This window comes from Chinchilla lanigera, unplaced genomic scaffold (assembly GCF_000276665.1).
Source record: "Chinchilla lanigera isolate Chin_1 unplaced genomic scaffold, ChiLan1.0 scaffold00011, whole genome shotgun sequence".
Taxonomy (NCBI): domain Eukaryota; kingdom Metazoa; phylum Chordata; class Mammalia; order Rodentia; family Chinchillidae; genus Chinchilla; species Chinchilla lanigera.
The window spans coordinates 18,644,828-18,671,839 of record NW_004955412.1 but is presented as its reverse complement, the minus strand read 5'-3'; the positions used below and the strand labels follow the sequence as shown (position 1 = coordinate 18,671,839).

Genomic DNA, 27,012 nt, shown 5'->3' with positions numbered 1-27,012 from the left:
ATGCACAGAAGAATTTCTAGACAGGCACGTGAAAAATATTAATGGAGCCACTGGGTAGGGGTGGTGTACACTGTGACCCCAGCACTCAGGAGGCAGGAAGATCAAGGCCAGCCTGCAGGTTCAAGGCCAGCCTAGACTACATGGCGAGACCCTGTCTCAAAACACCAAAAAAAAAAAAAAAAAATTAATGGAAACATTCATAGCCCCTGCCTGTGGGACAAAGGCTGCAGGAAACAGAGGACTTTGACCTGTGTTATCTGAAATAACTTTATGATCACTTCTCTGATTTATTCGGAAATTCACTATGCTTATAATTCATTATTTTGACTGTGATGATAGTTTCAAGGGAATATACTGTACACAGAGTGATGAAAAGACACAGTGCATGGTTAAATTTTTTTTAAAACTTATTACAGTAAAAGACACATTGCCAAGAATGATGAAATAAATGTGTCCAAAACAAGGGGAGCATTCTGAGTATTTTCAAGAGAGCTAATGGCAATGTGTCTTTTATAGTAATACATTTTTAAATTTATACATTCTCTGTATTTCATGATCACCTCTCATTAATCAAATGTTTAAGTAATTTCTGTCACATAAAACCATTACAGTGTTCCTCATCCACCTTATTCACTGGATCTGGCACTGTGTGACTTCTGGCTCTTCTTCAAGGTCAAAGTGACCACGAAAACTAAACATTCGGAATGGATTCCGGGATTGAGGCAGCCATGACAGTGCAACTAAGGACACTCATGAGAAAGGACTTCTAGACCTGCTCCACAAGAATTCTCCCGGCAAGAATGATCAGATAAGCTGGGTGTGGTGGTGCACGCCTGTAATCTCAGCACTCAAAAGGCTGAGGCAGGAGGATTACTGTGAGTTCCAGGCCAGCCTGGGCTACATAGTGAGTCTAAGGCCAGTCTGAACGACATAGCAAGACCCTGTCTCAAAAAAAAAAATTATCAGATAAGTGTATCCAAAATGAGGGGGAATATTTTGAGGAGACACATTAATAGCAATGTGTCAAAAAAAAAAAAGTAAAAAAAAAAAAATAGCAATGTGTCTTTTACTGTAATAAATTTATTTTTATTATTTTTTGTAATAAATTTTTAAAAATTTAAACATCCATGTTTTTTAATCACATCTCATACAGGTGATAAAATGTATCAACTTGTACACTTTAAATATGTACCTTATTTTATGTCAATTTATGTCAATTACAGTTCACAAATTCAATTCTCTCCACAATTCTGGTCACAAACGGAACTCAACAAGAACTGAACCAAATTTCCCCATAAGGTCAACGCGGAACCTAACCACTGAATTTGATTCAGTTTCATCCAATTCAGTTTGTGATCAGAATCATGGAGAGAATCAAGCTCATGAACTGAGGTACCACTACGTACCTCAATAAAGCTTTTTCTTCTCCCCTTGTGGTAGTGAAGATTGAACCCAGGACCACAGACATGCTGGGCAAGAGCTCTACTATGGAGCTGCACCCCCAGCCCACAAAACATTTTCTAAATGAACAAAAGCTACGCTCGCTCAGCTCTAAGTCTTTATTGTGGTTCTGTCCTTGAAAGAGAATGAGAGAATACAAGCAAAATGGACCAGAGCCTAAAGGACAAGGAGACTGCATTTAGGGTTCCCTGACCCACAAAAGAGGGGCTGCTCATTCCTCCAGTTCCACGTGCCTGCTCACCCTACCCCACCCCTACACACACACACACACACACACACACACACACACACACACCCTGAGTACAAAGACAGCGCTAAAGGCTGAGCCCCACTAAAAGCTCTGGTTGATCAGCCAACCTGAGCATCCAGCAACCTCTACCATTCAACAGCCTGGCCTCAGGTGTCACTTAGGGCTTCCTCTGCCAGCTCTGGGAATGTGGGGAACAAAATGAAGGCAAATTCTGCTACTGTTTTATACCAAGCAGCATGAGCCATAAAAGAGGCTGCTGGCCTCATCAGGTCTTAGGTAGGACTGAGAAATCTGCCAGTTTTAAAGCTCCCAAGTAATTCTGATATTGGGCAAATGAACAAAAGCTAGGCTCGGGGCTGGGGATTTAGTTCAGCGGCAAAGCACCTGCCTGGCAAGCGCAAGGTCGTGAGTTCAGTTCCCGGTACCGAAGAAAAACCAAAAAAAAAAAAACAAACAAACAAAAGCTAGGCTCGCTCAGCTCTAAGTCTTTACTGTGGTTCTGTCCTTGAAAGAGAACTAGAGAATACAGAAAAATGGACCAGAGCCTAAAGCACAGTTATAGAACAGTCTGGAACCAGAACAACTGAATTCACCCCAACCTACCCATCCACCTCACATCCTACCAACTCAGTAGCTCTGCCACTTACCTGCTGCCAAAGGTGCCTAACAATTTACCTGCCCCAAACCCTCCCTGACTTCCAATTTACCCTTGTTTTTGCTTTTATGTCCCTCTGGTAACACAAATAGGGTGATAAAAGTCTAGCAGAAGCCCGACAGATGGACAGCAGCCCAGGACGCCATCGGCCACACCCAGGAGGAACATACAGGATTCAAAGGCAATGAATCTGAAAACTCTAGCCTGTCTCAGCATTTCACTAAGGACTCCTAGGCTGGGTTCATACTAAACATCTTGTTTGTTTCACCCAATAAAATTTTATTCCACTCAAACCAAATGCTTTCTAACTTGCTTTCTCACTAGAATCCTTCTAATCAACCCAGAAAGGAGGAAAAAAGACTGATTCCCTTGTCTTAAGATCCTCAAGGACAGGATCTCTGTTTCAGCCACCTCTGTGCCCTACCCAGGTCGGATATCCTCTGTGCCCACACAGAGCTCACACCCGGCAGGGAAGACACATAACCACAGAGCAAAACCAGAAGCCCTGAAGGAGGCAAAGAGAAGAAACAATTCATCCTGCTTGGAGGCGGTAGCTTCAGAGGTGGGCCTCCTAGCCCAGAAAGAGCTCGCTGGGAAGGAAGCGGCAGGCCCGGCAGCATGGAGGTGGAAGCAGGCTCAGGAAGGGGAATGGCAGACTCAGCTGATGGGGCAGGTGAGCATGAAGCTGCAAGGGATGGATGGGACACGTTGGAAAATGCCTTAAAATCCACAATCTCCGCAACACTTTGCACATAAGCAGGCGCCAGCAAATGGATCAATATACAGGGAAAATGGTTTAATTCTAAGCAGCAGCAGAGTGGGAACAGTCAGAAGTCCCATCAAAGGTACAGTCAGGGCCATGCCTTAAGGAAATAAAAGGCAGAGAGCATCCAGAAGAGCAGGCTGGGATGGGCAAGCATCAGCTGCGGGTTATCTCAAACAGTGGATGCCACGGAAAGTGAGGTCCTAGCCCAGCCTGCCAAGAGAGACTTACCTCCCAGTGGGCGCCATCCAGGACAGGGGAAAGCATGTCACCATCTAGCAAGTCCTCTGCGACTCGGCTGTGAAAACCAAGGGCCTAGAGACAATGGAGATAGGAAAGTCAATTTCGTCTCTGTCATAGGGCTCACCTGGGCCCCTCCTCTACCCCTAAGGCCAACCTTGCAGAAAAGCATCCACTACATGCCAGGCATTGTGCTAAATAAACATGTGGATACCTACTAATTTAGTCTTCAAAATAACACTGTGACTAGAAGCATAGATATGTGATCAAGGAAGTATAGAAAAATATTCGTTGTAGATGCTAAGTGGCATGTGAGAATTCACTGTACAATTCTTTTAAGTTTTCCAGATGTTTGAATTTTTCGTAATAAAATCATGGGCAAAAAATATCCTGTGAGAATGAGACTCACAGATGTGCAGGCAGGCTGGGGAGCACACACCATTTGCTCAAGGTCACGCAGCGGATAAGCAAAGGGGTTGGGAGTCAGATGGGCCCTGGGGCTGACTCCAAAGCCCAAGCTCTTTCCAGGACATGTGCGGCAAAGCATGTCACTTCCCAGCTGTCTCTGCCCCTCAGTGCGCAACTAGGGCCCCACAAGTACCAGGGAACCTGTGGGCAGCTTGGAAACGAGGGTTGGCGGGCTCCGTCCAGCTCGTTCCTTCCCCCTTCCCCTACAGGCAGCCCTCTGGGTGATGGGAATTACTTAGCAGTGCTTTCTCTACAGACTTCTCTTTGGACAGGCCACAAGTGCCTAACCCAGGGCCAGCTCCTCAATGCCCTCTGGCTGTCACACCGAGTTCGAGATCCTGCTGGGCTAGGTGAAGGCTTGTCGTCCAACAGCATGCTAATGGGCACGGTTCTGACATCAGCCCTGATAGATGGAGGGACGCCCAGACAAGGACCAATCCTGCTGCTCACGGCTTTCTCTCTCTACTCCCACAGAGGGAAAAAAATGATGGGCACATTTCACCACATGGTGGCTGCTTTGGAAGGGCCAGGCTCCTAGCTTCCGGGAGTTCAGTGATACGGCTGTTCTTCATCAGCGGTTTTTGCCAGCAACAATGACTTTCTGCCTCCCTCCCTAGTTTGTGGGGTTTTCTCTTTTGGTGACCTTTACCTTTCAGTTTGAATTCTACTCCACATAATGTATCTGACAGCTGCCTCCTAAGCTCATGGCTCAGTGCAGGGCTGGAGCTCACAGCCTCCTAATTCCTCTACCCTTCCCCACTCCATATCATCACGGTTCATCCCTGACCCTCTCACACTAATCTCTTGCCTTTGATCTGCATCCTCCAAGCAGATCGACAGGGGTATATAAAGGCAATGCTTGGCCAAAAAGTACCTGAACTACTCCCCTTAGACTCAGAGCTGGCAAAGGGAACTGGGATAGAGCAGGCTAGGCAGAGGTTCTGGGATAAAGAAGCCATGGATGCTTGCACTCCAGGACAAAACCTTAACTTTAAAAATGAAACCACAGCAGGCTTCCCAGACAAAACCTCAGGGCTGTACCTTGCCTCATAGCTCAATGACCCCAGAAATACAACTAGATTTGTGTAACACTCCTGTGAGAGCTTAGAAGCAGCTCATATGACCTCATAGACAATTCACCCACAGTAAGAGCAGTAACAGCTAACATTTATTTAATATTGAAAGGCTTGTATTTTACTTCCCTACCTCACTTTCTTCTTATAGCAAATGTATTAGCAGGTGATCTTACCTATAGTTAACAGGTTGAGGACAGGTGCTAACAAGACCCACAGTGGAGTCTTAACTTCCCCATGTACTAGCTCTGTGATGCTAGACAAATTACTTAACCTGGGGGACCCAAAACCCATGTTCTTGTCTCCTCTTATTACAAACTCACCAGACCAAGGAAGGACTTGGGGTCAGAAGCCACGGAGTCTGAGAGCTGCGGTTCCTTCATAAGTTCACTAACCTCCGAGTCCTACGGAGACAGACACACAGAGAAATCCCCCAGGCCAAACTGAAATCTATCTCTTCTTAAAAATGCAAAGGCCCTCCCATGTTCTCCAGACACACAGAGCAGCCTCTTCCTATGCCCAGCCAGGGCTGGGGGCCCAGCTGAATGCAGACAACCATGGCCCGGATCAGATCAATCCGGTGTCAGATGTGAGAGGAGTCAAGTGCACTGGAGATGATTAGAAACTTCTGGCAATACAGAAGCTACCCTAAAATACAGATGCTACCCAATACAGATGCTACCCTAAAACATGGAAGGAGGGTACCTTTTCCAGGAAGTAGATAAAAGCTCTCTAACTGAATTCCCTCATCATCTGCTCAGAGGACCAATGATTAGAAAATCTAAAATGCCAAAGCTGTCTCAACTCAGACATATTCTGTCCATTTTAGTTGCTGACCTCATCTGGTAAAAGCAACCATTTCCGTGTCTTGTGTCTCTTCATAAAGAGCCACTGAAATGGAGGAGAAGAGCCTGCTTGCACAGCATGGCAGCACACGCCTGTAATCCCAGCACGGGGGGCCTTGGGCAGGAGCTAAACAATGAGTTCAGGACTAGCCTGTAATTCCAGCACTCTGGACAGCTGAGGCAGAAGGGTCACCAGTTCAAGCCCAGCTTGAGCAATTTAACAATTTAGAAAGACTGTCTCAGTGTTAAAAAAGTAGAAAAATGACTGGAGTGGTAGCTCAGTGTAACAGCGCTGGGTTCAATTCCCAGTGCCAAAAAAAAGTCTTCTTTCTTTGTCTTTTTGAGACAGGGTCTCGCTATGCAGTTCAGGTTGGTCATGAGCTCACTCTGTAGCCCAGGCTGGCCTCAACGATCCTCCTGCCTCAGCCTCCTGAGTGCTGGAATTACAGGCGTGCCCTGCCATGCCTGGCAAAAAAGTCTTGTAACCTAATCTGCTTGTGCTAGGGCAGAACACTCTCAACTATGCCACCCTTCATCCTACACACACATACACACACGCACACACTCTCTCTCTCTCCACTCTCTCTCTCTCACACACACACACACACACACACACACTCACCCTCTACAGAGGAATTCAGTCAGATTGCAGCAAACCAAGACTAGAAGTAGAGGGGGAGGCAGGGAAGGGGAAGAGGAAGTAAGCAGGAGCAGAGCAGAACATGAACATCCCAGGAGGGGGCCAATGGAAAGGCTCGTTTCTGCTCTAAATTTCCAGTAGCGGCACGTTTGCAGTTTCACTCCGGATTTTACTGCCTGCTGGGTCTGGGTATATTTGTCACAATTAAGGCTTCTGGCTGATGCTGACAGCCCAGTACAGGCCTGCAAATGATGCTCCTGACTCAGTAATGAAGACGTGGGGATAGGAAGCTGCACAGGGCCAGAGACAGCAGAGAGGGCGGCAGCTGGGAAGTGCCGGGGGGCACAGTGACTTACTTCACTGGCATCCGATCTGCTCTCTTTGGGGGCAGAAGCCTCCCTCTTTAGCTCCTTTGCCGCCTCTTCTCTCCTGGAAGCCTCCTCACCTGCATCTCTCAGGTCCTCTTTAGAGTCCTTTTTAGAGGCCTTGGGAAGCTGACTGACCCCAGGGTCCACCCCAGGGGTCACCAGACATGTGAAAGCCGCAGGGTCACTCTTCTCCTTCTCTTCTTTTCCTGCAAGCCAAGGACTTGACCTTCTGTCCTGTGGCCCTTTGCCATCACTGCCGCTCAGACTACTGTCTCCAGTGTGGCCGAAGAGCTTTCCAGGAGTAGCGGGGCCGGCAGGGTCTGAATCAAGAGAAATGTCCTTCTCCACTGGCTGGCTTGTTCTTGGAGACTCCTAGGGACCACAGATTATATCAGAAAGGAAGACAAGAGGAATATGGAAAAGCAATTTAGAGAGATGCTAAAAGACAGAGCTGCTATTTCCTGACTCCCGTGGAGTAGTGCTTGAGTTTTGACCCCAACAGTCTCCAACACCTAACACAAGATTGCAGCCCCCCTCGGATCTACGAGATTGGAATTTCTACGGTGAGTGGCTATGTCCAACTGGACTTCTGTCCACTGATGGGCTTGGAAATTGCTGCACTGGACTGTACAACTCTGCCACCATTTATCATGTCCTCTGCTAATAAAGCTGTCTCTCTCTGGCCCCGTTAGCCAAAAGATTGCAAACTCAGAAGCCAAGATTCCTTTAAGATGATGATAAGAAATCACATGAGAGAAAAGTGGCAAAGTCCAGCATTTCTACCTTTCATGTTTCATAGCCAGCAGAAGAAAACCAAAGAGTGTTCCCTTCCTCCCCAAAGCTTCCCTTGTACAAGCTGATCGTTGGGAACCTTGCAGACAGTGTCCTGCATCCAGGACCATCAATTTCGGTCCCTTGCAAAGCAGATGTCATGATAGGATTAGATATGCAAGAGCTGTGTTGGAGGAGATGCCTGTGATGGACAAAGGAAACAGGGAGGCCCTTCAGAACACAACGCAGGTCTGAACCTGTGGCTGGAGAGAAGGAAGGAAGGTGGGGGAGACTGAAGGGAGCACAGCAAGGTTCTGAGCAGTGCTGTACAGCCCAGTAGAGGATGCCCCAGTAGAACGTCATTAAAGGGCCCCATAGTTGTCTACACTCAGCCTTGCCCTTCAACCCGTGTGTGACCTGTCACCAACAGGAGGCATGGTTTAGGCATAAATCCAGGAGTACAAAAGGACAGCAGCTGGCTGTTGTCAATCTACTAATTCCACTCAGCAGGGTATTTTAAAAGGAGATACAAGCAGCACATCTCAACAGCAAACATACCTGCTTGTCACACACAAACCTCACTTTAAAAACAATTGAAAATCTATGACTGCTTGCACTGAATTCTCTCACGTTGGCCAAAATAAGGGCCAGGGACATAGCACAGCAGCGCAAGTGCCTGCCTGGCAAGCACGAGGTCCTAAGTTCGATTTCTGGTACCAAAAAAAAACAAAAAAAAGTTGGCCAAAATAGAGGCAGAAAACCCTTCGCTGGAAATCTAGCCAGTGCTCTCTCCTGGGTTCAGGTTACAAATACTTCCTTTCAGAAAACACCTGTACTAACACTTGGGCCGCCAGGCTGAACAGTTCCTGATAAGGGGATTGTAAGACTTTTTGCTTCTCTACCCTGAAGATTCAAACAAGGAGCATGATGACTATGTTATAGTTAGATCTGGAATGACCCACAAGGCTTGGTTCCCATAGTAGAGCTACTGGAAGGTGGCAGAACCCGTAGGAGGTAGGTCCTAGTTGGGGGTCCTTAGGTCCCTGGGGGTTATGCCCTGAGGGGACTGTGGAACCCTAGTCCCTTCTTCTCTGTGCTCCTTGGCTCATGACATAAGCAGTTCTGCTCTACCACCTGTGCTCACCATGATATGCTGCCTTACCACAGCCCAAAACAAGGGGGCCAACTGATCAGGGGCCAAAACCTCCAAAACTGGGAAGCAAAATAAACCTCTTACAAGTTAGTTACTTCAGATATCTCATTACAGTTATGGAAATCTGACTGACACAAGTCAAGAATAGAACGGCCCAAGGAGAAGCCCTAAACATGGCAGATATGATGACAGCGCGCTGGTAAAGTATCTGTTCAACCCATAGATATGACCATCGCCTGCAGACCTGGCAGCCAACAGACAAGCCAACCCAAGCTCTTCAAAGATGGTAAAGACAAGCAATAAAGCAAGGCAGTACAGAGCTCAGCTTTGGAGACAGACAACCCAGACTCAAAGCTTGGCTCCAACATTTCAGATGTATGACCTTGGATGGATGAAGTTCTCCGTGCCTCGGTTTCTTCCTCCAAAATGTAAAGATGTAATAGTGCCTGCCTCAGAGGGTTGCCGGGAAGATTTAAACTCACTCAGTGAGTTAAGGAACTCAGCATGTGCTGACATCCAGTGAGTGTCCCGTAAATGTTAACTAGTACTCTAAGGTGAGACCTACATGTTCACCCACCGAGCACCTTCCATGTGCCACACACTGTGTCGTGGAACTGAACATGACCAAGACATACATCTTTCCCTCAGGGAACTGCGCCAACATAAGAAAAGCAAAATGTCCCAGATGGGCCTCATGATAAGCTTTTACTGCCCAAAGCAAAGAAATGCCAGGTGCATGGGTGGCACTGACATCAGCCTCAACCTGTCCCTGAAAGAAAAGCAGAAGGTGAACTGGAGAATGCAGGTACTACCCAGGTTTGCCCTCCTCCTAAGAATCCCGAGATCATACAGAAATAATCTACGTGATCCCTGAGCTGAGCTTAGGGGAAAGAGCTCCTCTTCTGCAGACAAGCAGCTCTGGGCTGTGGCTAGACCTCATCCCCCAGGATCTGCCACAACTCAGCAAGGACTCCCTGTCTGGTCTGTGGGGCTCTGTAGACTCCAGAGTGACAGCTTCTTGGGGTAGAAGAGCAGTGTCTGGCCAGCCGCATGCCCACCCTCAGCAACTACTCAGTCCATCATGGTCAGGCTCATCCTGGGATTAAGGAAGGCTTGAAGCTGGGAGAGAAACTTGGCTCAAAGAGGGCTGCCAGCCAACGGACCTTGGGCCACGAGACAGGGGAATTGTCAGGCCCCTGACAGTACCTACAGCCTCCAAGATGAAGATGAACTTCGTACCTTCTCACTTAGCCCACAGCCCTGCCCAGCCAGTCCCTGCTTCCTTCTCATGGTTCGCCTCCAGCCATACCCTGCTCACATTCTCTTCTTCTGCCTGTAGATAAACTATGCTATTTCTCTACTTTGCTGTGCTTTTTTGGTTGGGGAGTTACTGTAAATAGAACCCAGGTTTTTGCACATACTAAGCATGCACTAACACTGAAATACCCTCTGCCCTGCCATGCACATTCACACACACACACACACACACACACACACACACACACACATACACACACAAAATTCTAGCAAACTTCCCTGGTTCTCACATCACCTCTTCCAGGAAGCCTTCCGTGCTCCTTGGGCCAGCTGACCTGAAATCAGTTTTCCCCATCCTTTCCCTAGTACCTATTGTAATTGCTGGCTTCCTGGTCTGCTTCCCTCACCAGTTTTGTCTGTCTGCAAAGCTGAGCTCTGTACTGCCTTGCTTTGTTGCTTATCTGTACCATCTTTGAAGAGCTTGGGTTGGCTTGTCAGCTGGCTGCCAGGTCTGCAGGTGATGGTCATATCTTTGGGTTGAACAGATACTTTACCAGCGAGCTGTCAGGGATGCCTGACAGCAGGGAAAGGTGGACAGTACCTATGTGTTCAGTACCATTTCTTGCACATAACAGATGCTCAGTAAAGGCTTGCTGGCTGGATTATTTTTTTTTTAAATCAAGCCAGCCTCTGTGAGGTTGAGGTAAGAAAGTCGCAAGGTCAAGTGCTTAGGTAACTTAATGAAACCCTGTCTCAAAATTTAAAAAAAATCAAAAAGGGCTTGGAATGTTGCTCAGTGCAAAGGCCCCACACTCAATCCCCAGTACTTGCTTCCCCCAAAAAATCAGTGAGTATATGGGTATGTTGTGCAGATAGAGGAATTGAGGCTTCTCTTCCTATCTTGCAAAGGGGCGATGTAATATGTATTTGTCAAGGTCACACTGAGATTACACTACATAATACTTATGGTGCTTATTAAGTGGAAAATACCAAATAAATGTTAATTAATTATTCAAAATGATGGAAAAACAAGTAACCTACTGAAAATCAGACAATACCAGATACAGCAACTAGTCAGTCCATCATGGTCAGGCTCATCCTCATACAATCAGCAAGAATACAACCAGACTACATAATAACCTTTGGCCCAGTCTAACCAACTCTCAAGCTTAAATTCTTCAAAAGAAAATTTTCATCTTGGGGCATGTCTCAGTAGTAGAGTGTGTGCTTAACATGCACAAGGTTCTGAGTGCAACCCAAAGCACCCCAAAAATGATGATTCTTTTCATATGATGGGTCTGATCTTAGCCTGCCTGCCGAAATATCAAAACACGGCTAGTATTAAAATAAGTGACCCTGCATTCTCCGCCCCCTTGTCAGCTAACTCCAAGGAGAGGACAGCCAGAGGCACGCCTTGAGGGTAGGGAAAGCAGAGGAGATTTCACACGGCTGTAGGCAATTCACAAAAGGATGGCCAGAGCTGAGTACAAGTGACTCACACCCATCTCTTTTCACCCAGCTGGTGCTCCTCGGCATGTCTCTAGACCCGAGCCCTGAAGTCCCCAACTAGCACGCATACTCAGGGAACCTGTGCACGGTCTCCTGCCCTGCGCTCTGTAGCTGCTCAGCTTTGCCCTCAGCTCATCTGAACTCATGTTCCTGTTTCCTGCTGCTACTGCCCCAGGTCCTTGAATATCACAAGTCAAATTTCAAGGTCCCACCATTTGCATGAGGACCAGGCTACAGGGAGTACGAGTAAGACATTCCCCAGAAAGCCACAACTCTCCGGGGCTACAGGCTCCATTTCCTACCCAGAACACAAGGGCAGGAACTACTACGATGGAGGTGGGGGGACTGAACACTACATCCATGTGTTGACCTTTCTGGGGAGACCACCTGCCAGGTCAACCATCGGTCCAGTTTATTTCTCAGGTCTCATTCCTCCCCAGTTGGTCTCAATTCTTTGCACAGCTCCCTGGTGTAGTTAGCACTTTCCAGTCACACTGACATCATCCTGTTATTTCTAAGCCCCGGGCCCCTCCTGCTCCTTTGCTCTGCTGATGGGCTTTTCATCCGGCACCACATGGTCACATACAGCCTTTTTGCCCACCCTTTCACCCCTCCCATCTCGTTCATATGCGTTCTCAGTGCTGGTTCTCTGAACCTTTTCCTTCCGAGCCTGTGATACACTAGAAATGGGTTTAAGCTGAAAGACAGAAGAGGAGGGAGAAAGAGACAGAGGGAAAAATGCATTCTCACCATCCTACTGCCCTCTCATGGAATCATGAGCAAAGTGACTGCTCAGCAAACAGGGCAGTGCGAAGCCAGGAAGGAACGCTCTACGAGAGGCTGCCCGGGCTGCCTGACAGCAGGAAAGGTGGACAGTTCAGAGGATCCAAGGGCTGTAAGCCGAGACAAAAGGCATTCCCAAAGGCCAGGGCCCAAGCAGAGGCAGCTTTGCCTGCTGTAAAACCATCACTCAACCCCACTACCAGCTTTCTCCAGCAGAAAAAGCCCTAATTCCTGCCTGAGGTTAGAACATGTGAATTCCACACCCCATGTGGCAAAAAGAACTCAATCTGCTGGGCTGCTAGAGACAGAGGTGGGAGGTGTATTTAACACTGCCCACTCCAGACATTTCCCCACCACACTGAGGTGCCTATTTATATTAAAGAGGTTATAAAATGTTTGCAAGTTTCCACTCCCCCGCCTTAAAGCACATAATCATCAGAAAGAAAACCTTCAGGAAATTCAGGACATGACAAAGACGAAAATGCCTCACTTGCTGACACTGGTGACCCATTACAAAATAAAGTTAAGAAAGCCAGGGATATAGCTCAAGGGCCAGATATAGCTCAGCAGCACAGTGCCTGCCTGGTAAACACGAGGTCCTGAGTTCGATTCCCAGTATCGAAAAAAAAAAAAAGTTAAGTAGTTCAAGATCAGAGTGATTTATAATCAACCCACATTAGGATCTTCAATCCACCAGCTGACAGCTCTATCCAGAATCTGAGAAAGCCAAAGAAAGAAAACACACCACACAACCTGCCTAGCTATCCCCCAGCCCACCCCAGTAAGGCTCCTTCATTCATGCATTCGCTCTCCATTGTTTAACAAAACATCCCCACGCACTTTCTATGTTCCAAGCTGTGGGCATGGCGCTCAAATATAGATATGAATGGGCAGAATCTCCACCCTCAACTTGCTTAGTCTCTAGGAAACTATCCTCTTCCTTCAAAAGCAAGTCTGCCTGACACCCTCCTAACTACTCAAAGTTGCTCTCCATCACGCAAAACGGGGCAGCATCTCTGCTTCCCTCGGTCGGTGCAGGTCTCAATGGTGGATGAGAGTAAAACAAAGTCATCACATCAGGGAACCAAACAGAGTGAAGGCCTCTGAGGTACCCAACCAGACCAAGTCCCGCTCCGAAAGAACCGGTCAAAGTAGACACCTATCAGATAGACGGTACAGATGGGACACTCAGAAATAAGTGTCACATCTGGCAGAAAGGGTTAAAGTCACAATAGAAATTTCGCTTACAGGGGCTGGGGATTTATTTAGCTCAGCAGCACAACGCCTGCCTGACAAGCGCAAGGTCGTGAGTTTGATTCCCAGTACCGGAAAAAAAAACAAAAACAAAAAACATTTAGCTGACTATATAGATCCAAAAAGTTGGACAGCTTCTGCACTAACAGGCAAAGAGCTAAGAAGAAGGTCCTGCCCAGGAGGGAGAGCTGTGGGAGGCCCATTCACAGCTCGGGTCTCAAGAACCAAATCAGGGCCTATCAGCCAACATCCGGAACCTTGGCTAGCCTGACACAGTCCCCTAGCTCTGAAGATGAGCTCAACACCGAGAAAAACAAGTCAGAAATAAGGGATAAAGCTTGACGGCATATGACTATAATCCTAGACAAAGAAACAGAGGCAGAAGGATCGAAAGTTCAAAGCCACCCTGGGCAACTTAGCAAAACTCTGTCTCAAAATAAAAAAACATAAGAAGGGCTGGGGGTGTACTTCAGTGCTCCCAGGGTTCAATCCCCAGTATCAGGGGAAAAAAAAGAAAAGAAAGAATAAGGTATAATAAGGCAACAAATTTAAATCTATAGTAACAGCACTTTTGTTTTACTGGCCTGTTTTGTGATCATTCTAATAATGTGTAGGTGATTGGTTTCATATTAAGGTGTTTAAGGTATTTAAAAGAATTTGATATACTAGTCCTGTGAAAAGTTCAACTGATTTAATGGGCACCTAGTATATAAATGTTTGTGTAAGTCTAACTCACTGACTTCATGATTCATTGGGTATGAAAATATTTTGTGAATAAAGAAATTTCAGTTGTTTAAAAATTAGTAAGTCATCCAGGTATAGTGGTGCACGCGGGTAATCAGAGCACTGGAGAGGTTGAGGCAGGAGGATTATTGCGAGTTTGGGGCCAGCCTGGGTTACAAAGTGAGTTCAAGACCAGCCTGACCTGCATAGTGAGACTCTATCTCAAAAAGACAAAAAAAATTAGTAAGTCAGACACAAGACAAAGAACGCATAGTAGATTCCAAGTGCAAATACACACTGGAGGTTACAGGCATTAAATCATGGTGAGTTTTGCTGTTGTTTGTTCGTTATAAAGAAAATTCTCATGGGAGCAGAGGACAGAATTCAGAGAAAGGGGCAAGACCTGGGGAGGGTGTTCCAGAAGCTATTCCCATCCACATTTGGCATTTTCCAGCCCTCGAAGCTTAGCTTGAGCTGTTCACTTGCCTAGAATACTCCTTCATCTCCACCATGTCTCAAACTCAGATACTCTTCAACACCCAGGTCAAAAGCTATCTCTTCCACCAAGTAATTTCTTCTCCCTAAGTTTGTGAGAATGCAGAATCTAAGATGGCAACAAGCAGATTTCCTTTATGCTCACAGGTCCTGCAGCACCTAATGGAGTGTCCCACGCAAAACATTCAAGAAATGGTCATTTGATACATGAGGAAGGAAATGGATTCCCTGCTCCTTTTGTCTTTCTCCAAACCCTGCAAACGTTGGATAGGACTGGGACAAAAGGGTTACCTTTGCCAATATGATCCCACAAACAGAAAGGCTTCAGAAGGAAGGAGAAATCCTCAGGCTGAGACATTTACCAGCAGGGGCTTCAGGTTCTTACCTCATATTCAAAGTTCTCCCCCAGGGACCCCAGATCCAGGTGCAGGTTCTTGAAAAGCTCGTTGGAGCTGTGGACACTCTAGAAGCAAAAATGATGATGGGATTAGGTAAGTAAGTCTGTGCCCAGCCCAGGTGAGGGGCACGCAGAGGGAGAAGTAGGGTCCTGCTGAGCTCGCAGCTGGGCCCAGGCCGGGCTTCAGAGCAGGAGCCATTAAGCAGCCCTTTATCTAGTATGAACAATGTTCTGTGCCAAGCAAATGGCCAAGAAGCTCCCTGGCTGTGCCTTCAGGATAAGACCTGCGATGCATACAGACTGATCAAGAAATGAAACTGTGGCCAACAGAATCATTTCTGCTTTTTTTTTTTTAATAGCAGATGGCAGCCAAAGATGGAACCAAACCATGTATCCATTGACAGATGAATGGATAAACAAATGTAGTATAATGTGGTGGACTATCATTCACCCTTCAAAAGGAATGAAGAAAGTGGGGTGTGGTACATACCCCTGTAATCCTAGCACTTAGGAGGCTGAGGCAGAAGGATCACTGTGAGTTCGAGGCATCCTAGGCTACATAGTGAGTTCAAGGCCAGCCTGAACTATATTGTGAGATCCCATCCCAAAAAACCAAAAAAAAAAAAAAAAAGAATGAAAAGAATCACACTCACATGAATGCAACAACATGGACCTTGAAAACACGCTAAATGAAAAATGGCAGACATAAAATGGAAAAATACTATATGATTCCACTTACACGAAATATCTAGAATAGGCAAATTCATACAGACATAAACTAGGCTGAAAGTTACCAGGGGCTGGAGAGTGGGGGAATTGTTGAATGGGTACAGAGGTGTTTTTCATTGTTGTTGTTTTGTTTTTTGAGACAGGATCTCAATATGTAACTCAAACTGGCCTTGAACTCACTATGTAGCCCAGTCTGGCCTCAAAGTCTGGTGATCCTCCTGTCTCAGCCTCCCAAGTGCTGGGGCCACAAGTATGTGCCACCATGCCCGGCAGATAGTTTCTGTTCAGGATTATGACCAACTCCTGGGAATGGAGGGGATAACGGTTGTACAACATTGTGAAAATATTTAATACTACTGAATTGTACACTTAAAAACAGTTAAAAAGGCTAAGTGTGATGGTGTGCACCTATAACCCCAGCACTCTGGAAGGCTGAGGCAGGACGATAGGTTCAAGACTAGCCTGGGCAACACAGTAACCTAGCAAGATCCCCGTCTCAACATAAAAAAATTTTAAGCTGTGTGTGGTGGTGCATCCCTATAATCCCAGCACTCTGGAGACTGAGGCAGTGGGATCCCTATGAGTTTGAGGCCAGCCTGCGCTACATAGTAAGTTCAAGGCCAGCCTGAACTACATAGCGAGACCCTATCCCAAAATTAAAATACAAAAAAAATTTAAAAGGGCTGGAGATGCTGCTCAGTGTGAAGGCCCTGGGTTTAGTCCTCAGTAGTGTACAAAAAAAAAAAAAAAAAAGTTAAAACAGCAAATTTTATATCATACATAGTTTACCGTAGCAAAATAATTTTTTCAACAAAACAAAATTGTACAGAAGGTTTGCAGGCCAGGGAGGGGACTTCCTCGTTACCTGGTTGTCACTCTCCTCCTCATCCTCATTGGTCTCCTCCCCTAATGCCAAGAGGCTGAGAGCATTCTTATCCTCATGGATGCCCAAGAGACCCTTTGGACAAGCAGAAGTCTGGAAACCCTGTGGAGGCTCCAAAACAGAGAGGGAAACTCAGGGAGGACTTCCCAGGATGACTTAGAGAATGGCCCTAGAATGTTCTTCCTACTCTTTCTGTAGCCATCTCCCGGATCAAGCGCCCCCTTGGCCATGAAACTGACCCGGAGACCCCGCCTCACACTGCTGACTCTCTTCAGCTCCCACCGCCTGGCTATGTGGACAGAGAAATCAGCACGGGCGTCCCTCTGCTGCGATCTGGCCTCCCCTACCCAGAGCTCACATGCAGCATCACGCAGGCGTGACGCATCTCCTGCATCTGATTATGAATGCTGCGGACTCGGCCTCGTTTCCTCTGCTCTTCTGTGGGCCCAGGCTCCAGCACGCGCACAGTAGGCCTGGCAATAACTAAACGCTGCACACCGGCAAAGTACTCACCAGCGGGAATTCTCCAAGCTGACCCGACTCTGCGGAGCTCCCCCGACTCACGTTTTGAGATCCGCGAAGACCAGAGGGTGGGGCATCTACAAGACCTCGTAAAGGAGCCAGGCCACCAAGAGGAACCTGGATCGGGGCTAATGAGGAGCCCAGAGCCTGGGTAACAGAAAACATCTTGTTACAAACCCAAGAAACCATGTGGCTCCAAGCGTGTCGGAGACAGATACAAAAATAAAGCATCTAAATCCTGCCCGCTCAAATTTAAACCACCTCCGCTCAGAGGCTGCTAATGAAACACAACATCCAGAAATTACCATTGTGCCAACTGTGAGAGAAATCACAGGCTTGTTTCCTGATTCTCGTAACTCGAATGCCATCGCACATAAACAGCTCTCTTGCATCTGGCAGATGCTGCACCGGGCTCTGCTCTCCTTGCGGAAGTCATGAAGGAAGTATGCGGGAGAGGGATGCAGAGACAAAACTCTCATCTACCAGCGCAAGAGCTCTCAGTAGATCAAGTTTAAAAGTGATGAGAGTAGAAAAAGCGATCTCAGCATATTACTAACAAAGACGGAAGTAAACACCAGGAAACAGTGGTTGCCTCTGGAGGGAGAGGGCTCTGCACCCTGGAGAACTGCTCTACTTTGTCATATGCCTTTTGGTACTTTTTGACTTGGTTTTGTTTTTTGTTTTTTTTTTTTTAACTCTTGCCTTCTATTACTTTAATTAAAATGAAAAAAATACATGCACAATAAAAGAACTCTCTCCCCTCTCCGCTGCTGAGGAAGGTGGGTGAGAGAGACCTGTCAAAGAGCTGCAGTCGATGGAGAGAAGACTTCGGTGCCGCTCTCACAAAGGCTTCATGCCGGCCAGGACTGGGGAAAGAAACCAGACTGGGGCAGAAAGCATCAGACCTACAGGCTCTGGGGTTCCCAGTTTACTCATCTGCAAGATGAAGCTGGCGGGTGCTGTGCCTCCAGGGAAGGTTTACTGAGCAGCTCATGGAAGGGGCCTTTGCCAGGGGCCCAGGCTACCCTAGCCTTGTAGGATGCTACCATTACTGGGGTTTCCACTGTGACTGCCTGGGCTTACAGAAGCACGGGCCAGAACGGTACTCTGGGGACAGTTTAAAAAGAGCTCTTTGTTTCTCAAACTTAAAACGTATAAAAGAAAGCAAAAGTTTTGCTTCTCTCTAATCCCATAGGAACTAAAGAAGAAGAACCCAGAAGAGGTCAGCTGAGGAAGTTCAGACTGGCCACCTTCTCAGCCACAGCCTCAGCTCAGGAGCCAGGGTCCTGGGTGATCCCAGCTGGGCCTCTTTGTGTACAGAGAGGGCATCAGAAGCTCGGGTAAAAGGAGAGGTGAGAAAGATCCTGAGCCTCTGCAGATCCCCAGTCATCTGGACTGCTAGGGAGAAAAAGAGCTGATACATAAAAATGCCTGACGACCACTGACACGTGAAGTCTCATCCTACTCTCACGATAGCCCTCTGAGGCAGGCTCTGCCATTACCCACACTCCCCACTTGAATAAATGGCGGTTGGTGAGATCAAGCACCTATCCGAAGCCACACAGCCAACAAGAGAACTGTAGCAGGAAAAAAATAAATAAAAAAGAGCTTCTCTAAGTGAACCATGAGCAAATTGGTCCTGCCCCTCCCGCCTTTAGCCCTTCCAACCAGCCCCAGCCTATCAGCAAGCAAAATTCTTCCCACACTGTATTTATGGAAAATTACAGACTCCTAACGTGGCTAATTTGCTAACGTGCTAGGGGCTTGAGGGAGGGAGACAGGCATGCTGAGGCCTTTGTTCTCCCAGGCCTTTACTAAATCAGTGGTTAGCAGGGAAATTATACATTCCTGGCCCCTAGCTGATCATCTTCTGTAGATGGCCATTAACTCTGAGCATGGGGCTGTGCATGGCGTTGTCCTTCAGAGAAGATAAACTTGCTGCCATTGGGCTAATTAAAACTTTCAGGGTAATCTGCAGCTTATCTGATATTTATAGTACTATAGTAGTTATTAAAGCTAACAGAGAACCAGCTCATGTCAGCAATTAAGAACCAGAGGGCACAACTGGGTAAAGCCACAGCTGGGGCCAGAGCAAAACAGCCAGAGAAATTCAGACTGATCTCCATGGTCTCTGATCCAACTTGACTTCTTCTGGATGAAGAATATGGTGACTCTTACAGGGACAAAGGATTAGAATGACAGGACAAGCCCAGCCCTTCGGTAAATCCCAGTAGGAGAGGAAGTGAAGTCACAAATAGGGTCTGCACAAGCATGACACAATTTAGCAATTTGGTTCTGGACCCAGGAGGAAACAGCTCGTTGACCAGCACAAGGAGGCTGCATGCCTCAGTCCTTCGTGAGAGTGTAAAGTCTCCAGCTCTGCAAGCCTCCGAGAAGGGGCAGGTTCACAGCTTCGATGGAGGGTGCTCACTTGGAAGGACCCTGCTCCAAAATTAGCTGATGGGAAAGGCTTCACAAACCTCAGAAGGTGTCTATATCCTGTGTGATCCCCAGCATCCACACCGCCCTGCCCACTCTCAGGACTGATCACTTTCAAGGCATGTGAACCACCCACGAATTAACAATTATACCTGGGGAAAAGAAGTCAAAAAGGACCTATCTTGCAGGAGATGGGGTGGAAGAGACCTGAAATACATGTTATCCCACAAGACAGCCACTTGGGTAAAGGGATCAATAGTTACTAAGGGAGGGGAAGTAAGAAGAAAGCACACCTGGACACTGTGGTAAGACATGAACTCCACCTGCTCCCTCCCTGCCAAGTTCACCCTGGCCTGAAGCCTCAGGCCACGCTCTCTAAGAAGCCTACCTGGTTGAGAAGCTGTGTCTCGCCTGGCTCTGTAGCAAGACTTCTGTTGAAACTCAGCTCGACTAGCCCCTGCCTGAGGGGACTGCTGCTTGGCTGGCAGTAGGCTTGCTGTGGAGCCTCCTGTTCTGCAGGGGCAGGGGCCACCTCCTGAGGGTGTTCCAGCATCTGTGGCCCCCAAGACAGAAACCTCGGGTCCCTCTCCATGGCTTTGATGGCCACATGCTCACCCTCACTAGATATCCTGAAAGGCTCAGCAGCCATGCAACAGACCATGTCAGCAATGTCTTTGCATGGCATTTCTTGCATGCCCTCAGGCAGCCCCAGGCCCTCCAGCCTCCTGGAGATCTTGACCATCTGCAGAATGTGCTGGTAGAACCTCCGATCCTCAGAGTAGTCTTCACTCTCTGACTGCTCCTCAGCAGAGCTCTGCACGTGAGACAACTGGAACGCCAGGTAGGGGCGGGAGTGTGAATCTCTGGGCCCCACCTCTGATTGATCCTCGGCCAGCACAGATCCTCGGGGGCTCCGTAGGCCCCCAGGGAAGCTGTTCACCTCACCCGGGATTAGCGAGCCAAGAGGCAAGGCCTGGTTGCTGTCGCCACTGCTGCAGCTCTTCAGGTCAGCCCCAGACAAACGAGGCTTCCTACCTTCGTTGCAGGGGTCTGAAGACTCTGGGAGGTGGCTCTTCTCGCTGGCGGGAGCCTCAGAAGAGGCATTCTGAGCTGATTCTGATGCCAGGGGGTCAGATCGGACTACAAAGAGTCCCTGCGGTAGATCTTCAGCTGTGGCCCTCAGAGCCACTGGGGCACCGGGCTCTGCTTCCCTGCAGCTGCGAGGGGGCTCCCTGTTGACAAGCTTGGAGACTTGTCCCACCCACAGTCCTGCGGGCTCTCTCCTCCGCCTGCCCCTGCTCAGGCCCTCACCTTCCCCAGGAACTCCCTGCCAGCTCAGGTCTTCAGCTGAGCTGCCACCTGCTGAGAACAGCTTACTCTTCCTGGTAGGGAGCATGTGGTCAGAACCAGGGGACAGGGAGGACTCCTCCTCAGGGGAGGGCAAGGGAAGAGGGCTCAGACCCTTGTCCCCCCCAGGGCCAGTGGAGCTCAGTGTGGCTATGCTGTGGCCGTGCTGCTCCCTTCTTAGCTGCGGGCCCTTGCTGGCTTCAGAGAGCTTAGAGTGGACAGGGGCCTGGTCCCTGCTCTCTAACACGTCTGGCCCATGCTGGAGAGGCCCAGTGCTCTGAGGGCCCAGGGCTCCCAGCTTCTGCTGTCTGGTCCTCATTTCCAGCTCTTCTATTTCAGCGTCTGAAGACCCCAGGTAGATTTTCTCCTTTGCCTTGTGAGGTATCTCCAAACCCTGCTGCTCCGCTATTTCTGTCCTGCATTGGGCTGGAGCCCTGCCTAAGATTTTCTCCACATCAGCAAAGATCTGGTGGGTTCGGAAAGCTTGGCCTTTGGACAGCGGCTGCAGCTTGCTAGGGAGGGCGCCCACGGGAGGCCAAGGCGTGTCACTCAACGTGCACGGACTCTTTCCTTTCTGAAACGATCCCTCACTTCTAGCCTCCATCTCTTGGTCTAGGTCCAGATCAGCAGGCCCAGGTGCCGAGAGAGGGGATGGGCCACGGAGAAAGGAAGAAGGCAGAAGTCCCTGCTCAGGCTGTGTTTCCTAGATGGGTACATAAATATGCAGAGAAAACGAAGACAAAACACTTTGGATTTATACCTACTACCTCAACCCTAGGCCCGTTCTTAGCAGAAACCCACCCTCCACTTAAAGCAAAAATCGAAAAGGAAAGAAAAGCTAAAATTTCCTCTGGGTTGAAAATCAGTCTTCTTAAGCTTTTGTAAATAAGGAGGGGAAGATGAGTTGAAAGGTAAGTAGGGGAATAAGGAAAAAAAGAATCAAGTTATATCATGTACAGGTACAAATTCCTTATGATGAATGTGATCATTATATATACCTAAAATATACCAATAAACTTAATTTAAAAATACAATTAAAAAAAATTTTTCAAAAGAAAATACTTGTTTTCTAGGCTCCAGTTACCTTCTCTATAAAGAGGAAGCTGGGCCAGATCTACATCCTGCAAACCTTGCTCTGTGGTACGTAGGGGACTCGGTACCGAGGGGAGCCCTATAAAATGGACATGTGACAGAGAAGAGGCATCAAGGCCCACATCCCCAGCTTCAACCACAGTGGCTCCATTTCTCGCTTTATGAGCTGTACTTCTGCAGAGAAACTATCTGAAGACAGAGCTCTACTATTAACCAAAGTCCAAAAATCAGTAGCCAGGTTATCCCTAAGGTGCTACCTACTCTTAGATTCTGTGATCCATTCCCTTTATAAAATCCCCCTTTTATCAAGGTCTCCCAGAAATTTTCTACAAGGGAGAAAAGAGTGGGAAGCACACCCACTGCCTGAGCCTAGGGAATTCATTCCAGTGTCTTCTAGCAGAGGTACTGCTTGGGAAATGCCTGAACAGTCATAGAAGACGCCATTAGAAAAACCAACAGCTCCTGAAAATATTCACACTACACACCATCCATCCAACACTCAACCTCCAGGACACCAACCCACCTGAATCCAGGCTGCCACCTCGTTCAGGCCTGTCCCCCAGACATACTCAAACTTGAAGTGGTTTTCCTGAGCCCAAAGAACTAGACTGATGGCCCAGAGCTGTCCAGTTGCTCTATGTCCCCAAAGCATAGAAGAAATTCTTTTATCAAGGGTCTCCAGGAATCCAATGTGGCACCCAAGTCCCCTCCCTAGAACGCTCACATAATTTCTTCTCCTACCTTTAGTCGTGCCAGACCCTGCCAGACTATGCCAGAGCCTGCCAGGTATCCGAGTATCGCTTTACATAAGCTTGGTTAGTGAAAAGCCCATCTGCCACCTTTCTGCCTTTCAAACATACAGTATTAGAAAAGTCAACTTATTTGGAAATTACCTGCTCTCTTTCCTCTATCTAGAGAAATGGGTTTATTGACTTATTTCTCAGACCCATGAGTAATATACAGGTAGGGAAGGCAGATAGGAGTATCAATAATGCTTGAACATGATCAAAAGGCTAAATTAATCAACAATTGTTCAAAGCTAGAATTGACATTTTAGGAGAGAAGACAGGGCTGAGGGCGTAGTTCCGTGGTAGAGCATGTGTGAGGCCCTGGGTTCAGTCCCCAGTGCTGCAACAAAAGGACAAAATCTTCAGTGAGAAGAGGCAGGCTCTGGTGAGAAATAAACCAAAAACAACAAAAAAAGGGACAAAAGAACTTGGACCACTGAAAGAGTTGAAAAAATATACCCAGCGCTTCCCACCTGACAGAACTGAGTTCCTCCAGCCCTCCCTTCCTCAGTGTACCCACGGCCCCATGCCTGAGTGAAGGGAAGAAGGCCTGGTCCCTTCAACAACCTGCATGTGGGCCAGTCTGGGCCTCAACTCCCTATGCCTCCCAACCTGCTCCTCCTAAAACGAGGGCAATAACTTCCACCTCCTAAGTTCAGAGATGCTAAAGTAACAAATAAAACAACAATGGCTGTAAGACACTCTGAATTCAATACAAAAGCTACTTGACACCACCGTGATCATGCTGCAGTTAAATTCCAGTTATCCACCACTAAACCAGGGCACTGGTAACAAAGAAAAGCCAGGGAGCAAATAAAGCCCAACACTTTTCTTTTGAATCTTGAAGGTACTGGTGTTCTGACAACTGAACTCACACAGCTTTAAGCAAATAACAAGCCCACACTAGGACACCCAGATACCCAGCAACGGGAAAGCACACTCGCTCATGTAGGCTCACCGGCCTCCCAAACTGCCTGTCCCTGCACCAGAGCGGCAGATGCCATCGCTTAGGCTACCGCGGAACACCACACTGGCAGTGGTGCTCTACCAGTCTGATTATGTAACACATGCTCCATAAAGAAAGAAGTGGAATCGTTTCAAGACGGTAACAACTGCCAGAAAATAAGCAAAAGTTAGATGATACACTATTGCAACGATCCCGAGTGCTGGGATTATAGGCGTGTGCCACCACACCCAGCAATACACTATCAAGAATTTATTATTGTCCAGCCAGGGGTGGTGGCACACGCCTGTAATCTCAGCACTCAGCACTCAGGAGGCTGAGGCGGGAGGATCACTGTGAGTTCCGAGACCAGCCTTGGCTACAAAGTGAGCTCAAGGCCAGCCTGAATTCCATAGTGAGACCCTGTCTCAAAAAGACAAAAAAACAAAAACAAACAAATAAAAAAAGAGTTTATTATTGTTGTTTTTAACCTCCAGATTATACATACCTACAGATTCCCCATACCCACAGATTTCAGCCCCACCTCTCTCAGACCTAGCAGCCACTGACTCACCACGGGACTTTTGGAGGCCTCTTTGTCCTTCTTGTCTTTCTTTTCCTTTTTCTTTTTCTTGTCTTTCTTCTTAACAGCCCCAGGAGCTGACAGTTTCCCCCGCTCTTGAACCACCAACTTCCGATAGTGTTCATCGCACGGATGGTCCCACGTGGACTGCCCGTTGGCAAAGTTGAAATAATAAATATCACCTGTGATGTCCTGGCTGGGAATGAGTGAAGTTCAGGAGTTAGTCCCCGCTCTGGTCCAAAGCTACTTAGGACAAAAACAGAAAAAGAAGAAAAGGGGATAGGACACCAAGAAGATAGTGGGAAAGGGATTGGGTAGTGAAAAGGATTAACAGAGGGGACCATATGGCTAAGAATGGGAGTTAGCTTAGACACAGAACAATGGATTTAGATGCACAAAGCTTTCTCTAGATGGAGACACACAATCATTAGAATTCTTGGAAACCTGTGCTAGATTAGAGTAGGAATGAATCTGATTTTATTTAAATGAAGAAATATAAACACTATGGCACTTTAGAGATAAATGCTAGAACAGACCTCGCTTAATATTTCAATGAACAGTGTGAAGAAGAAAAATCTATTGTGAAAGCTTGGTTTTACAGAAGACACTAAACTAGTAAGTTTAGAATCCCAAGCTAGTGAAGGATCATGGTAGAAGAAAATAATGTAGGAGAATCCGTGTTTTAACATGGTCAAGTCCAAAGTAAACCATTTATTCCAACCTTCCCCCCCATTAACAGTAATCTGTTAGGAAAGGCTGGAGTGTAGCACAGTGGGAGAACCCTTGCCTAGGATGGGTGAGGCCCTAGGTTTGATCCCCAGCACTACCAAGACAATACAATAATCCATTAGGAAAGCTAACAGGATAAAGAATCCCATTTGCAGTAGCAACATAAACAAAAATAAGTCCAAAATGTATAAAATCTCTACAAAGCTTTAGTGAAGGTGGGGAGAGGCAGTTGGAGAGGAATTCCATGTTCCTGAAAGAAAAGGTTCACATCTGTGAAGATGCTAAGAGTCTTCAAATTAATGTATAAATCAATACAATTTTAGTCAGGCTCCTTATCAACTTGACCAACTGAATCTTAATTCAAATAAAAGGGAACATGAGCAGAAGTAGAAATATCAAGGGTGCCATGGCTCGGACATGGTCTGTCCCCACGGGGTTCATGTGTTGGAAGGTCGGTCACTAGCGTGGCAGTGTTAAGAAGTGGTGGAACCTTTGCAGGGTGAGGCCCAGTGGAAAGTCCTCAGGACACCGGGGACACTGCTCTCAGAAGGGAGTAGGGTAAGTCTCAGAGGACTCCCGAACTACTACCATACAAAGTACAAGCCTGGGGCTGGGGATTTAGCTCAGCAGCACAGTGCCTGCCTGTCAAGCGCAAGGTCGTGAGTTCGATTCCTAGTACCGGAAAAAAAAAAAAAGTACAAGCCTGTTCAACCCCGGCTTGGGCAACTTAGTGACTCAGCAAGATCTGTCTCAAAATAAAAAATTAAGAAAGGGCTGGAGATGGGAATGTAGCTCAAACCAAAGGCCTTGGGTTCAATCTCCAGTATGACATAAACACACACACACACACACCGTTACAAGCCTGTCTCTTCCCCCCACCCCCATACTTTGGTTTCATTTCTCATCATGTCATGCATACATCATTAAGATGCCATCTGCCCCGAGGCCTTCCCACAGCTGTGTGATGTTGGTATAATGCCCTCAAACCTCTAAAACTGAGCTAAATTACCCACTTTTCTTTATAAAGTACCCAGCCTTGGGTATTTCATTATAGTAATATAAAACAGACTAATACAGAAAATCAATTCTGAGTGAGTTATTGCTACAACTATACCTGAAAATGTAAAGGGAGCATTGGAACTGGGTAACAGCCAGAAGATAGAAAAGGATGGAGGACGAGGCTAAAAGAAAGACCAGAATACTATAAGCAGAGGGTCTTGAGTGATTCTGGTAGTCTCTGAGTCAAGGAGATCAGGCAGCTCAGATGGAACCGACGATGCAACTGAAAGCTGAAGAATAAAGGCCACCATGGTCATATAATTACAAAGAATTTGGATGCTTTATGTCCCTGCCCTAGAGCCTTACAGAAGCCCACCTGAAATAATGATACACGAATTGATCTGGCAGATTTGAGATTGACAGTTTTTTCATTAGCAAATTTCTAAATGAATAATCATATCCAATATTGGTGGGACTGCTAAACTTTAATGGAAATTATATTTGATATTAATTAGCAATACTGACATTCTGCACACACCCATACAAATTCTAGAAATTTTAATTTTAAAGAAATACATACAAAGCTTCACGCAGCAAGCTTACCAGAGGAAATGTGACCATTCTTCATCCTCGGCCAAAAGAGATAAACAGCAGACTGATATATACACTTCCAATTACAACAACAAAACAAAATAATTTTTCCAAATGTAGGCAGAAAGGGGCTGGGGATTTAGCACAGCGGCACAGCTCCTGCTGGCAAGCGTGATGTCGTGAGTTTGATTCCCGGTACCGGGAAAAAAAATTTTAAAAAATGTAGCCAGAAAGAAAAATTCTCAGGTGCCAGAAACAGAAG

At 47.1% G+C, this 27,012-nt stretch overlaps 1 protein-coding gene across 8 annotated transcripts in view; it reads right to left on the bottom strand.

The window, feature by feature from the left end:
• Cep164 (centrosomal protein 164kDa) overlaps nt 1–27,012 on the bottom strand; it is a 68,663-nt gene that overhangs the window by 23,846 nt on the left and 17,805 nt on the right. For 5 of the 8 annotated variants that reach the window (XM_013511149.1, XM_005378211.2, XM_005378212.2 and 2 more), the window contains 8 exons: nt 24,423–24,627; nt 20,067–21,728; nt 17,231–17,386; nt 16,700–16,828; nt 15,094–15,171; nt 6,752–7,135; nt 5,234–5,314; nt 3,361–3,444 (listed from right to left, as the gene is read on the bottom strand). In XM_013511149.1, coding sequence (XP_013366603.1) covers nt 3,361–3,444; nt 5,234–5,314; nt 6,752–7,135; nt 15,094–15,171; nt 16,700–16,828; nt 17,231–17,386; nt 20,067–21,728; nt 24,423–24,627 — 2,779 coding nt within the window. Of the gene's footprint in view, nt 1–3,360; nt 3,445–5,233; nt 5,315–6,751; nt 7,136–15,093; nt 15,172–16,699; nt 16,829–17,230; nt 17,387–17,544; nt 20,032–20,066; nt 21,729–24,422; nt 24,628–27,012 lie in introns of those variants that run through there. The other 3 variants (XM_005378213.2, XM_005378216.2, XM_005378217.2) reach the window with 3 other exon arrangements.